Raw genomic sequence first — 13,224 nt, 5'->3', positions numbered from 1 at the left:
CTTTTATAACCCAAACCCTTTTTCCCATGGACAAGGATTGTCTGCCCTCCTAGTTTCGGTACCCTCCCGTGCCCTCCTGTTTGTTTGGTCACAGTTAAATCACGTCAACATTTTATATTACTATTCATTTTTATCTTATTATCTCTATAAAAAAATAATATAAAATGTTGACGTAACTTAACCGTGACCATACAAAATAAGAGAGCACAGGAGAGCATCAAAACTAGAAGGATAGAGAATCCTTGTCTTTTTCCCATTAACCAAACAGTAAAAAATGACGAAAAGGATGAGTAAAACAATTCAAAAATGACAAAAAGGTGAAGCGAAAGTACCTGACTTTCGCTCGCTTCCCCATGATCTTCCTTGGTTTTCTTCAAAATCGGGGCATGTTCTTGACTTGGACTTATTCAATGCGATGAGTGCAGCAGATAGAGAGCAGATGATTTAAATTGGCCTTATATGTGGGTATTTATGGGACAGATTATATAACCTCCCGCCCCCGACTTAAGTTTTGTTTTAAAATTTTCCCCACAGCAACGTAAATTTTTTTTTTTTTTTTTTAAACGATAAATTTGTTAGATTAGATGTTAGATTAGGAAGTCGACGGGATTAGAACCCATGCCGTGGTACAAAGGTAACATTCTTCTTCATCAATGTGGTAAAGAGCCACTTAGCAAAACTAGAAAGTTGGTTCATCGGGAAACAACTAAGTAGTGGTAGATTCAAGACTTTGCCCTCGTTGCATCCCAATGGTAGAGCATCGCAAATAAATAAATAAAATTCTAGTTTTTAAAGGTGAGGCATTTCGTCGACTATTTGACCGACCCATATTATTGTATGATTAACGTACATTCCACTTTTTAGTGCTATTTTAATTGTTTTTTTTTCTAATTTGTCAATATTGTTATAGTGAAATAAAATAAAGAGTTTAATTATATATGTGTAGAGTCGGGAGCTCAAATTGATATGACGATTGAGAGGAGGAAAGTTTAAAGAGGCTTTTATTTTTCTAAATGAGTAATTTTAAACTTATATATATATATATAAAGGTCGTATTTCGCTAAACACATATAAAATTTCCCTTGTTCTTCTTCTTAGTGATCAGCCATGACCAAATCTTATGTAACGCAAATTAATGCATGTTTCTTAAATGCAGAGTCTCGAGATCTTATGAAGTCTATATAATAAAAATAATGTGAATTAAAGAAAAAAACTAACTACATTAACAACATTCCAATATAGTGATATCAATCAATTAAAAATACGTAGTATCAGTGTAGTTTTTAGATCGCTAGCTAGCTAGTCTTGGTCCATGCCATCGGTGTAGTTGTCTATCAACATCTGCAACGCATTTCTTGTCGTTGGCATTGGGTATCATGGCATCGTTGGCATTGGGTATCGGCACAAGGGACACAAATGGCTCGTCTCCAACCATTGAACAATGCAGTCTCCATGATAAAGGTGCTTGCAGGGCATGCGAGCAAGTGGTGGACTTCGATCATCATCAACGTGATCATGACCTTGGCCGTCAACGTTGAAAAATCCCTCCATGCAAATAACGCAGAAAAGCGACGTTGTATCATTAGCTGCTGCTCCTTTTTTTAACAGGCCTTGGAGATCAAGTAATCTCACTTTCTCCAAACCGTCGATGGATGATTTAGTCGCAGGAATATACTTGACTTCAGTCTCACTAATCCTACTAGGTACAACTGGGTGACGGCGTCTCAAATGCGCAGTGAAGTCCTCAATGTTGACTTCAATAGTCTGGAAGGGGACGACGTCTTGTTCGTCAATCAACCGAAACACTTTGGCGATAATATTTGGTTGCTCTTCTTCTGGGACTTGAATATCTGTAAGATCCCTAGCAATGCGCTCTGCTGAATATGTCAGTTTGAAAGAGCAAAGGCGCACCGTTAATAATATTTCAGCTGTTACACATTGTTCAAAACGAAAGCCTCTAACTATCGGTGTACCACCAGTTGTTTCTTCTTCTTCTTCTTCGTCTTCGTTAATCCAACCTCTTCCTGTTGTTTTGTAGTACCTTAAATTGATCATAACCAAGCCTTCCTGCCCTGCCTAATCATTATCTCTTTGTGGCATGCATCGTCGTTCACCCACGCCAGGCTATCAAAATGGTGTATACATATCTCGCTGGATGATGGCTGCATGATTATTGGATATCAATCAACCAATAATATATGGATCGGAGAATTTAATTGCTTAACGGAGATCGGTATACAAACTCTAGTAACTTGTAATGTACATATATATAGCTAGCTTATGTCCCTAAATTCTAAGTCGAGGAGGCTTAGGTTTCCTAAGCCTGTAAGGAATGGGATTGTATTCTGTTTCTCACAAAAAAAAAAGGTTTTATAACTCACTAATTAATTCTACATCCTTCCAATCCTAGTCTGATACGAACTAGGGTTTAGTAAGATTTAGCGGATCGGAAAGTAAGAAAAAAGATACCTCATCATCTATCTTTATAAAACCAATTTCAATTTTAATGTTATATATGGATGCTTTTTTGATAGAAAAGTTGTTCAAATCTTATACATCCAACTTATTGTATGGAGTAGGATTTTTTTCTCTCAAAATTTAATTTCCCTTCAGACTCCTCATATTTGAATGATTACGTTTAAATCCGTCAACATCTTTTCTTAACTTCTTTATAGAAGGAGAAGAAGAGAAAAGTGGGAGTAGGAGACTGGAGCCGGCAAATTTGGAGGAAAAGAAATTTCTACTCCCTTACTGTACCACACCACATGTGTCAACTTTAATATTAAGAAATGTAGACATTTATTTTCAACTTTATTTGCGGTTAACTTGTTATAAAATAAAATAAGTGATAAAACCCCGGCCAAAAAAGGCGCCCAACCACAACCAACACTGGAAAACCACTCGCCAAGCGCTCAGTCCCACCGGCGAAAATTCTTCCACTCCTCACCTCCATCCAAGCCTTACTTCACCACTCACTGAAAATTGAAAATAACAACATAATAATGAAAAACAAAACAGTGTTTATTCGAGACTATTTATGTCGAAATGATTTTCACGTCCTTTTTTTTTTTCAGTCTACGCAATCAAGGAACATAAATTAATAGGGTGTTCAAAAATAGTCTAATAGTATTTCTCTTCACTTATAAGTGAGAAGTCTTAGATTCGATTATCGTCGAAAGTGAATTTGAATCACATTATTGCTAACTTATTATGAAGCTTAATCTACCCCCTCTTTTTTAGTGTACATAATATTATTTGTTAAGAAAAGAAAAAAAAAAAAAAAAAGTTTCACCCAATTGTCACATACCCACAAGCCCATGTTCTATAAGCCCAATATTCCCCTCACAAAATCTATTTTTTTTTCTTTGCTCTGAAAAAAAAAATATTCAATTTAGAAAGGAAAAATCATAGAATATACATCATTTGTATGAATGATGGCATGTCAACTCGCAACTGAACTCGGTTGGGTGAGTAGAATGGAGCTGGTGGTGGTGTTGAATACTCTACTAACTTTTGTGCCAAAGCAATTAGGGCTGAGAAAGAAAGATGTCTCAGCCTTGGGTTTTAGAACCTGAAGATAATGTTACTAGATCACTGTGAAGTTCAACAATTAGTTCAACTTTTGTTGTGCCGACCAAGGAGTAAACTAGGAACATCTCACTTCGCTGAAGTTGGTGGTTGGATTTTAAATACCTACCAACTGCTTCGGCATAATATGGATTGCTGCAAGTTGACGACCATGATTACCAGAATTCGAAATTAACAAAGATATTCTACAAAACAAATACATCGTTAGTAATATAGATAATATTATCATTTTTTCTTTTTAAAAAAGAGATTAGCTGGTGGCTTTCCTACGGCAGTCCATCCTTTTGGGGGTCGAGAAGACTCACAGAGGCATTTCAGCCTTCCTTGACCACCATCATGCGATTCACCAGCACTAGAAATCAAACTAGAATGTGTCATGTAGAATATATGCCTGAAATTCATCTCCAACTATTGAATCATCCCGTGATGATTAATATAGAATATTATCACTAGACTTACTATTTGTTTTATTTAGCAAAAATAATGTATGATAGTTCAAGAGTTGCGCTGCAATTGTCACTGATGCTGGCGGCCCAAGGACCAAACCACACTACTTTGATGTTGTAGTGACTAAAAAAGTAAACAATGCAAACTATTCTTTAAATGGTGACAAAGAAGCACTAACCTTTGCTTACATTACTTGTAGTGCAACTAAATGTTAATTTATTAGAACACACTAGCTTTTTGTTGTGTCTCTCAATTTATTTTTTGATTAATTATTACTTCTCAACGAAAACAAATTAAATAAAAGTATTCATCATTATTTTATTTTTTAAACAAGCGATATTGCTCTTTTATTGTTTTTAATAAATGCATTTATGGTTGTGTTTCTTTTATAAGTACTGAATTCAAACCAACCACGTGTAGTTTTTTATTTTTATTATTATTATTTTTTTAACAAATGATATTATTTACACAAAGAGGGTAGCCGAGTGGGCTAAATCTCACAATGAGTTAGCAATAATGTGGTTCAAATTCGCCTTTAATGAAAATCAAATCTAAAACCTCTCACTTACAAGTAGAGAAGAGTACTATTAACTCGTAATACTAAGTGGCATGAACCACATGTAGTTAATTATGTTTAAATGGATAGAAAATTAAAAAAATGTTGGCTTATGTTTTCAACTTTACCCTTAAGATCTATTTTCTTCCCAACCCTCTATTGTCACATCCCGACCCGGGGCGTATCACTTTCCGGGCCCGCTCCACCACCGTAGCACGATATTGTCCGCTTTGGGCTTACCATTCCCTCACGGTTTTGTTTTTGGGAACTCACGAGCAACTTCCCAGTGGGTCACCCATCATGGGATTGCTCTAGCCTCCTTCTCGCTTAACTTCGGAGTTCCTACGGAATCCGAAGCCAGTGAGCTCCCAAAAGGCCTCGTGCTAGGTAGGGATGAGAATATACATATAAGGATCACTCCCCTGGGCGATGTGGGATGTCACATCTATCATTTATGGAAGTTAGCCCTTAATTTACAAGATAATTAAAGAAGTACAAAACTTATGTCCATCCAATTGTGATTAATGTTTATTTATTATACAAATATTATAATTAGAATCATACATTTCCTTTATTATTATCTAAATTAGGACCAAGGAACAATTATAGCGCAGATAGAAGTATCATTCAACAAAGAAATATATGATACACAAATTAATTAGTCTCATTTATTGAATCCAAGATATCTTGATTACACACGGTGATTTGTTACCCGTCCGTTCAGGGTGGGGCATAAAATATCAATTGTACCACATATCTCTAGGCATGCACAACTCTTATTTACTAATCATGGGAGAAAATACATGTATAAATATCATTTCATGGTGGTATTAGTATCAGATACCACAGTAGGCCTTGATACGACCGGTCATATCCAGGTTGGAGAAAGCAAAAGTAATATAGCCAAGACCATCACATGGCTTGTAGCACAATGGGTGGTTCTCATCGGTTACTTCTTCTGGTGGTTGTATTGTTCCCCTGTTGAATATGAAAATTCCCACTGAGCACCTTTCCACATTCACGTCCCAAATCCTGACGCGATGGTTGCAAGCTTTTATTCTCTGGTTACTCCAAATCTGATTATTAACAAATTAATCAATCATTTATAATTAATTAATGAATAATATACGCTATAAGTTTTAATACTCATGATTTAGGATGTTGAAGTGTGAAGGCGGGGCATGGTTTAGGAGTGTATATATACGAGTTTGCTCCATCTTTTAGAAGTTTGCAAAATGCAAATTTGAGTCATATTATTGTTAGTTTATTATAAGGTTTAGTCTACTCTTTTTATCTTTAGTATAACTAATATCATACGTAAGAAAGAAAAAAAAAAAAAAAAAGAAGAAGAAGAAGAAGAAGTCTGCAAAAAAACTTTAAGCAACTTTAAAGTTACCAATTGTTCACCATCAGTCCTTTTAATTAATCTGTAAATTGTCTTTTTTATTTTTTTAATTATATTTTGCAATCACACCGATCAAGTTAGTTGGTACTCAGTTTTTAGAGAGCAACATACACGGAATGGATTCACTGCCACATAAAGTTCCGACCCAATCATACATTGCCAAGTGGATAAAAACTTGCATACGACAATGTTATTGGACATGGACACTATATGGTGGTGAACCTATTCCATATAAATGCTTCTCCTTTTTTAGAGGATGTTCTTGTGAGCTAAGCTATTGCTTACATGGATATCATAATGATATCATCCACATAGGTCATTTTTCATTCAAAAATATTACTCTTACTACATTTTTCATATCACATTAATATCATATTTCTAATAGAGATGAAACTCACATATGTTGGTGTGCCATACTTTTATTAGAGAGATTATACAAATATGATATGAAAAATGGTTAAGTGTAGCGTTAGTCTTTTTCATTTGGGGTGTTATCCACACATCCCTTTTTACTTCTCACACACCCCTTTTAATTTCTGTTATTTGATACTCTTCAATCCATCTGATCCGACAGCCGAAAATTAGAAGGATGTATGAGAAGTAAAAAGGAGTGTGTGGATATCTCACCCCTTTAAAGAAATATCTAATTTGACCTTTATAATGCTAGGGAGACTAAATTTCTACACCAAGTTTTGTAAACCAAATAATGTGGATGTTGATAATTAGATTATTGCTTAAGTATTGATTAATGTACTTATTTTTTATTGATGACACATCACACATCATTTGATTTACAAATTTGGTCTCCATAACATTATCCTTCAATTAACTCATACTTACCTGCAACATGTCTCCTGCGAAGACTATGAAGTGGCCAGGTGAGGCGTCAATACCCACAAAGGTTCCATCCTTGGATTTGATTTCTAAACCGCCAATTTGGTGCTGGAAAAGTATTGATATGAAGCTTGCGTCGCTATGGTTTGGAAACCAAACACTAGTACCAGTGATGTCGATGTCTTTCATTTCTCTATACTTGATTAATCGAAAAACGTGGTCATTGAAAGCAGCAAAGGACTCATAGTGCTTCGCTGCAACACCATAGCTTTCGAACAACAATCGCATCACCCGTTCACCCAACTCTTCTATCAACTTCACATAACTGTGAGTAGTTTCACTGCACATGTACATGCATATATAACAAACATTTATTAAAAAAATAATAATTAAACCGAAGATAGAAGTCAAGCAAATTCAGAACCATATTATGTCACATATACGCGAACGAACCAAAAAAATTATACACACACACACACACACACATGTTCCACGCAAATGTCTGCAAAATATGTGATAAGAAATTAACACGAACGATAATATATTAATTTGATTAATATTACCAGAAGTTATCTTTGCCAGCAGGCCACACGAGGTTCATGAAATTCTGCACATCTTGGAAGCTTGTAGCATGACTAATCGCAAAGGTCTCGGAGTAAGGAAGCCTAGGACTTGGTCCAATATATCCACGGAGTACGTCGTCGCCAGTGTGGCTAAGTTTGGTTTCTGTGGGCAGATCAAACAGATCCTTAGACTGGGCCATTACCTTGTCAACAAGTTGAGCCGGAACTCTGTCATACGCCGCCACGAAACAACCGTACTCTTCAAGTGCATGTCTTACTTGGTCTGGCGTGGTGCCACTGCCACTATTTGTGAAATCAATGATAGGAATTTTTAGAGACGCTGTTTCGGAACCCGATCCCATACTTGAGTTTCGACTGATCGTCACTAACGTGGTGTGTGCGAATGTGAGTGAGTTTAACCTTTTAAGTGAGCCGAATGAGGATGCATGGAGTTGAGATAGATAGATATATATATATATATATATATATATATATATGTATATGTGTGTGTGTGTGTGTGTGTGTGTGTGTGTGGTAGCTGGGCAGTGATATTAGGTATATGAAATTATTAAATAATTAATTTTATGTTCATCATGATGCGTGTGTGTGTGTGTGTAGTAGCTGGGCAGTGATATTAGGTATATGAAATTATTAAATAATCAATTTTATGTTCATCATGATTCACCAACACGATATTTTCTATTATATGTGTGAATCATGTGATATGGCTTTCGGATGTTCAAAGGATGTGGAGCGGCTACATAATTTTATTTTTTTATTTTGTTTCTGTTTAAATAATTTCCAAAATTTATCTTAGAATTTCGTTTGATTTCTCTCTTTAGGAGAGAGTTTGCTAGTTTGATTGCTCTCAATCAAAATGTCACAAAAAAAAAAATAAATAAAGAAAAAAGAGTCGCTTGCTAGTATCATCCAAAACCTACAATTAGCTGTCGGCTTGTTGCTTTCTCCCGCGCATTAAAATAAAAAGTTTGGAGCAGGAATGTAGGACTTCATGCACGTTACAAGGACCGTAATCATAAACAATCTATCTTCGTTTTTTTTTTTTCTTTTTCTTTTTTTTTTTTATAAAAGGGGTTCACCATGACAATTTATCTTTTCGAGAGCCGAGAAAACTCATAACTGCATTTTAGCCTTCCTCTAGCTACTATCATACGATTTACCAGTGACAAGAATCGAATCTAGAACATGCCGTGCAAAATATGAGCCTGAAATTCGTACTGAACCATTGATCCATCCCGTGGTAGTTTCACTAGATCTTAATTTTGGGTTTGGTATAAAGACAAAATTACCAAAATCGATTTTTTTATATATATTGCCAACTAACATAATGATAAGGCAATAATAAAATGCTTATAAAAAAAAATAAACGAATTAATCAAGTATATATCACATGTTCCCATTGGCATTTTCCCCAAAATTGAGTTCAGTTCATAAAGAAAATGATATCCATCCACAAGTGCACATAACAAATCTGAAAAAAACAATTACTTAAAAAAATATGAACATGAAAACAAGAAAATAATTTCATGCCCCATTTTTCTTTCCCTGTATTTTCAATTGAATAATGTAAAAGAAAAATCAATGGAAAGAAATGTGACTAAAGAAGAAAAATAAAGTGCATAATTTTTTTAAAAAAAATATAACATAAATTAACAGGATGCTAAAATAAAAATGAGTGTTTATAAAATATTTTTATTTTTCTTCACAATTAGACCATTTCTAACCTTTAGAGCAATTCCACCCCAGCCTGATAGGCTGACACCCAGCTTGAAAAATGGGCCGGCCTCCCCTTTTTTTTGCTCCACCCCAGCCTAACAGGCCATAGGCCAGCCCATAATTGACAGACCCATGGAACAACCCATTTGACGCCAACGTGGTGTCGGAGAGAGAAGGACGGGAGGACGAAGCGGACGACGCGGCCCTGGGTGCACTTGATGCCCTACCATTGGCAGTAGTCAAAGCGCTCGTTGAGGGTGTAGAGGAGCTTGATGTTGAGGTCGGCTTGGGATTTGAAGGACAGGATGGCGACGACGTCAGAGGATGAGATGAGGTGGTTTGGAGGCGACGGTGGGAATGGAAGGGAAGTGGAGGGGTGGACGACGGTAGCGACGAGGAAGAAGGGTGGAGATGCAGAAATTAAAAATATTTTAATAAAAATATTATTATTTTATTAAAAAGTCAGAAATTAAAGGTTGAATTATTATTTTATAATAAAAATTAATAATATTTTAATAAATTTGACTAGGCTATGTAGTTTTAGGGGTTGAGATGCATTTGACCAATTTAACTATTCACGGGGTCTATCACAGTTCACTGAGTGGATTAAATGGGTTAGGTGCCAGCGCATTTTTTAGGGGTGGACTTGCTCTTAGGAATAAAGCTTAAAAATTTAAGTCATAACCGATAAACTGCTTTTCTTCTTCAATAGTTATGACTTAAAATTTTTGCCCAAGATTATTAAATGATGATTTTAGCCTAATTTTTTTTGGTAAATTTTTTGAAAATAAAATTTATGTAGATTATCCTAATTTATCTTCATGAACATTTTAATCTTAAAATATTTAAATTTTGATAAATAAAGTGAATTTTGATTTTAAAAAAATTATTTTAGACATTAGATTTGATTTTGGGCTGTAATTTTTTTACCGTTAAATTTGATCACAACTGTCGGATTATAAGTAAAAACAAAAAAAAAGTTTGAAATATAACAATTTGGTGGGTGTAGAATAATTTAAACTAGACTTAATTTCTAGGGAGTTTAGCCAAAAGATATTATTTTCTCTCCAAAGCTTATTTTAATTCAATAGTTGGAGATGATTTAGGAATGGAGGTTTAACGCTTATATTTTAAGTTTTATTTTATGAGACGATGTAATGCTTTATGATCACCCAATGGGCCAATTCTTCCATACCCACACCAAGCCCATATTCTATAAGCCCAATAATCCACTCTCAGAATCTATTTTCTTTGTTTGTTTTTTTTTTTATGAAAAAAATCAATTTACAAAGAAAATCTCAGAAAATACAGAGAGAGCGCGAGAGAGAGAGAGAGAGAGAGAGAGAGAGAGAGAGAGAGAGAGAGATGGGGAGAGAGGTCTCAGAGAGCTGCGTGGATAGTCTACTGACAGAGATGGTCTCTATGTACTGCAATCGGTTATACGCCAACAAGCCCGAGCTCGCCGCCAGTAGGATCGACGCTATTGGCTACCAGGTCGGCCACCAGCTCTCCGAGCGGTACACTTCCCCGCCTATATCCTAACCACCCTGCCCTCTCTTGTTCTTTCCTTTATTTCATTGTAATTGAATTGGATTTGTTTGATCTCACAGATTTTTGGGTTTTTAGATCTGAAATGCCTATTTTCGAAGTGTTTGATCTCGTAATTTGTTCTCTTTTTTCCGTTTGTAATGATTTGGGAGAGTGTTTGGTTGCTGAGAAAATGTGGAATAGTAATTCGAAGTGTTTGATTTCGAAATTTTTTCTCTTTTTTCGTTTGTAATGATTTGTTAGAGTGTTTGGTTGCTGAGAAAATGTGGGAAAGTAAAGCATATGTGTGTGGCATTGAATCCTATGCTATTCTAGGTCTACTTATAATTTAAAGTTAACAAAATAGTGCTCATTGTAAATTGTAGGAATAGGAGTGTGATTATGGATAAATTTCACTTGTTAGGTACACGATGGAGCGGCCTCGGTTTACTGATCATCTGGATGCAATTAAGTTCATCTGCAAGGACTTTTGGTCCGAGCTCTTCAAGAAGCAGATTGACAACTTAAAGACCAATCATAGGGTAATTTGTGTAGAATCGAGTTGAATTGGGGTTCTTTGTCAATGTGTGAATTTGATAAAGGCTAAGATGGTTTTCGTTTGTGTTGTAGGGTACTTTTGTATTGCAAGATAATCGGTTTCGTTGGGTTTCACGCATGTCACTCGATCCTTCCGAAAATGGTGACTTGTCTCAAGAAAATGCCGAGGCGGCTGAAAACAAGGCAGCAGAAGAACCAAACATGCATCTCCATTTCTCATGTGGAGTCATAAAGGGTGCTCTTCATAACTTGGGGATTGCTTGTGCTGTTTCTGCCGACACATCCCACCTTCCTGCGTGTAAGTAGTTCTCTGTTTAGTGCTTTAGAATTATGAGTACATTTTCTGTGCCAACACTGTATATGACATTGTTTTTAACAAATATATGCTCCTAAACATGTAAAGTTAGAAAATTTGATATACCTGTGATAATTCATTGTTTTTGGAGTAGATCATTATATAGAATCTATACCCTCCACAATCCACTTATACGTTAAGCATCACTTTGCAGTGTTATCTGCCTATATCCTCTTAGTAATCTTACCAAAAGTGAGTTACGATATTTTGGGCTACTGAATAACTGTCTGTCTGTATCTCACTAGTCATGAGATGATTCTCACCTATGCTAGTGCTTTAATGTTTTTCGGCATATTTGAGGTGGTTCATGTTTAGTTAGAGCAGTATATTACATTGAAGTGTAGTAATCAGTAAGAGGACAATTCTTGGGAATTTTTGTTGTCCAGCCATGCTTAGAATTCCATATTTCCTGGATAAATGTGACAAAGTCAATCATAATCTGCCCGGATAGTATCACCTTCGAACCCTGTATTTTCTTCTCGTGGGCTCAGGTATCTGTTTCCTAGAATGAATACTTGGTGGATCATGGGTTTCACTTTGACTACCTATCACTTGGAATATAAATGCCATCAGTTGATCCAATAGCTCGTCATTCCAACTTGTTTTATCCTATATAGCATCAAAAGCCTCAACCTCTTCCTGACTCAAATTTTTTATAAATTAAACGGCAAGGGGTGAAGCATTTTACTTTGTTGTGCATGCAGCTTGCTCCTTCATTGCAATTTGACACCGATAAGAATCTGTTTATTTCCTTACATGCGTATCTGTGTTTATTTTCATACATGGGTATCTGTCTCATTATTATTTCATGCACTGAAATACTGAATCTGACATGATCTCACGACATTCTCGACAAATATTCCATTCATCCTCGTTATCTCATATATATACGGTTGCCATCATTCATAAATGAACTGTAGCTGGCAAGTTGGCTTGAGATCTAAAAGATTATCGTTGCTTGGTTTTCCGGCATCCTTATTGCAATAGCAATTGATTCTTTCTGCTGAAATTGTTGAACAGGTTCATTCGTGGTTCGTATAAAGCCCTGACGAACGCTTCTCCAAGGAACTTTCAGAAAAAAGTTGGGGTTTACTTCGTCGGCCTATTGAGATTTGTAATCCTTCTCCTTCTCTCGTGTACAAGAATTTTTACCGCGATTTCAGAATTTAGTTGTAACCTTCAAACTGAGAAGATTCATCTCGGGGAAATCACAAGATTGTACTTACTAGTGTTGTGAGGGTGAGGAGAATGTTGAGAAACATGAATTGTATTTATCCTTAACTCCTAATATAGAACGTTGAGCCCACAATATTTACTTGTACCTTGTTACTAAATCACCCGATTGATCAACCTTGACACCTATTTTTATCGTTAAGCTACTTGACAACACAGAAAACTATTGTTCAACTATTTGACACCAATTTGTTAAAAAAAAAAAAAAATGGCTATTAGATGCCAAGAAACCAAACCATCATACTTTGAAGATCAACTGACATTGAATGGGTTTAATGGCTCGTGCTGCAAGGCTTCAAAAGGCGATAGTTTGGTAGGAAAATTTTTATTTTTTTTAGTAAATTTATTATACAACATATAAATAAGTGTGTTTATACTTAAAAAAAGATTATACTGATTTAGAAAATCAGAAAAAAAACAA

The 13,224-nt window shown here is 35.6% G+C and overlaps 3 protein-coding genes across 3 annotated transcripts; 1 reads left to right on the top strand and 2 right to left on the bottom strand.

Annotated features, from left to right (window-relative positions):
* Window positions 1-1,374: 1,374 nt before the first annotated feature.
* Window positions 1,375-2,055, bottom strand: LOC125473904. Its single transcript, XM_048577326.1, has one exon. It carries the CDS (start codon window positions 2,053-2,055, stop codon window positions 1,375-1,377), a length of 681 nt encoding a protein of 226 aa, XP_048433283.1.
* A 3,182-nt stretch (window positions 2,056-5,237) lies between these two features.
* Window positions 5,238-7,844, bottom strand: LOC125472027 (2-oxoglutarate-dependent dioxygenase AOP2-like). Its single transcript, XM_048573066.1, has 3 exons — window positions 7,394-7,844; window positions 6,837-7,170; window positions 5,238-5,667 (listed from the first exon to the last, which is right to left on the bottom strand). Exons 1-3 carry the CDS (start codon window positions 7,753-7,755, stop codon window positions 5,428-5,430), a joined length of 936 nt encoding a protein of 311 aa, XP_048429023.1. The 5' UTR covers window positions 7,756-7,844; the 3' UTR covers window positions 5,238-5,427.
* Window positions 7,845-10,435: 2,591 nt separating this feature from the next.
* Window positions 10,436-12,879, top strand: LOC103934023 (trafficking protein particle complex subunit 6b-like). Its single transcript, XM_009343728.3, has 4 exons — window positions 10,436-10,647; window positions 11,082-11,199; window positions 11,288-11,513; window positions 12,591-12,879. Exons 1-4 carry the CDS (start codon window positions 10,496-10,498, stop codon window positions 12,617-12,619), a joined length of 525 nt encoding a protein of 174 aa, XP_009342003.1. The 5' UTR covers window positions 10,436-10,495; the 3' UTR covers window positions 12,620-12,879.
* The last annotated feature ends 345 nt before the right edge of the window (window positions 12,880-13,224 follow it).

This window comes from the organism of the source record quoted next, unplaced genomic scaffold (genome assembly GCF_019419815.1).
Source record: "Pyrus x bretschneideri cultivar Hongxiangsu unplaced genomic scaffold, Pyrus_bretschneideri_v1 Contig11, whole genome shotgun sequence".
NCBI lineage: Eukaryota > Viridiplantae > Streptophyta > Magnoliopsida > Rosales > Rosaceae > Pyrus > Pyrus x bretschneideri.
The sequence above is the reverse complement of the archived record's forward strand: the minus strand, read 5'-3'. Positions and strand labels throughout refer to the sequence as shown.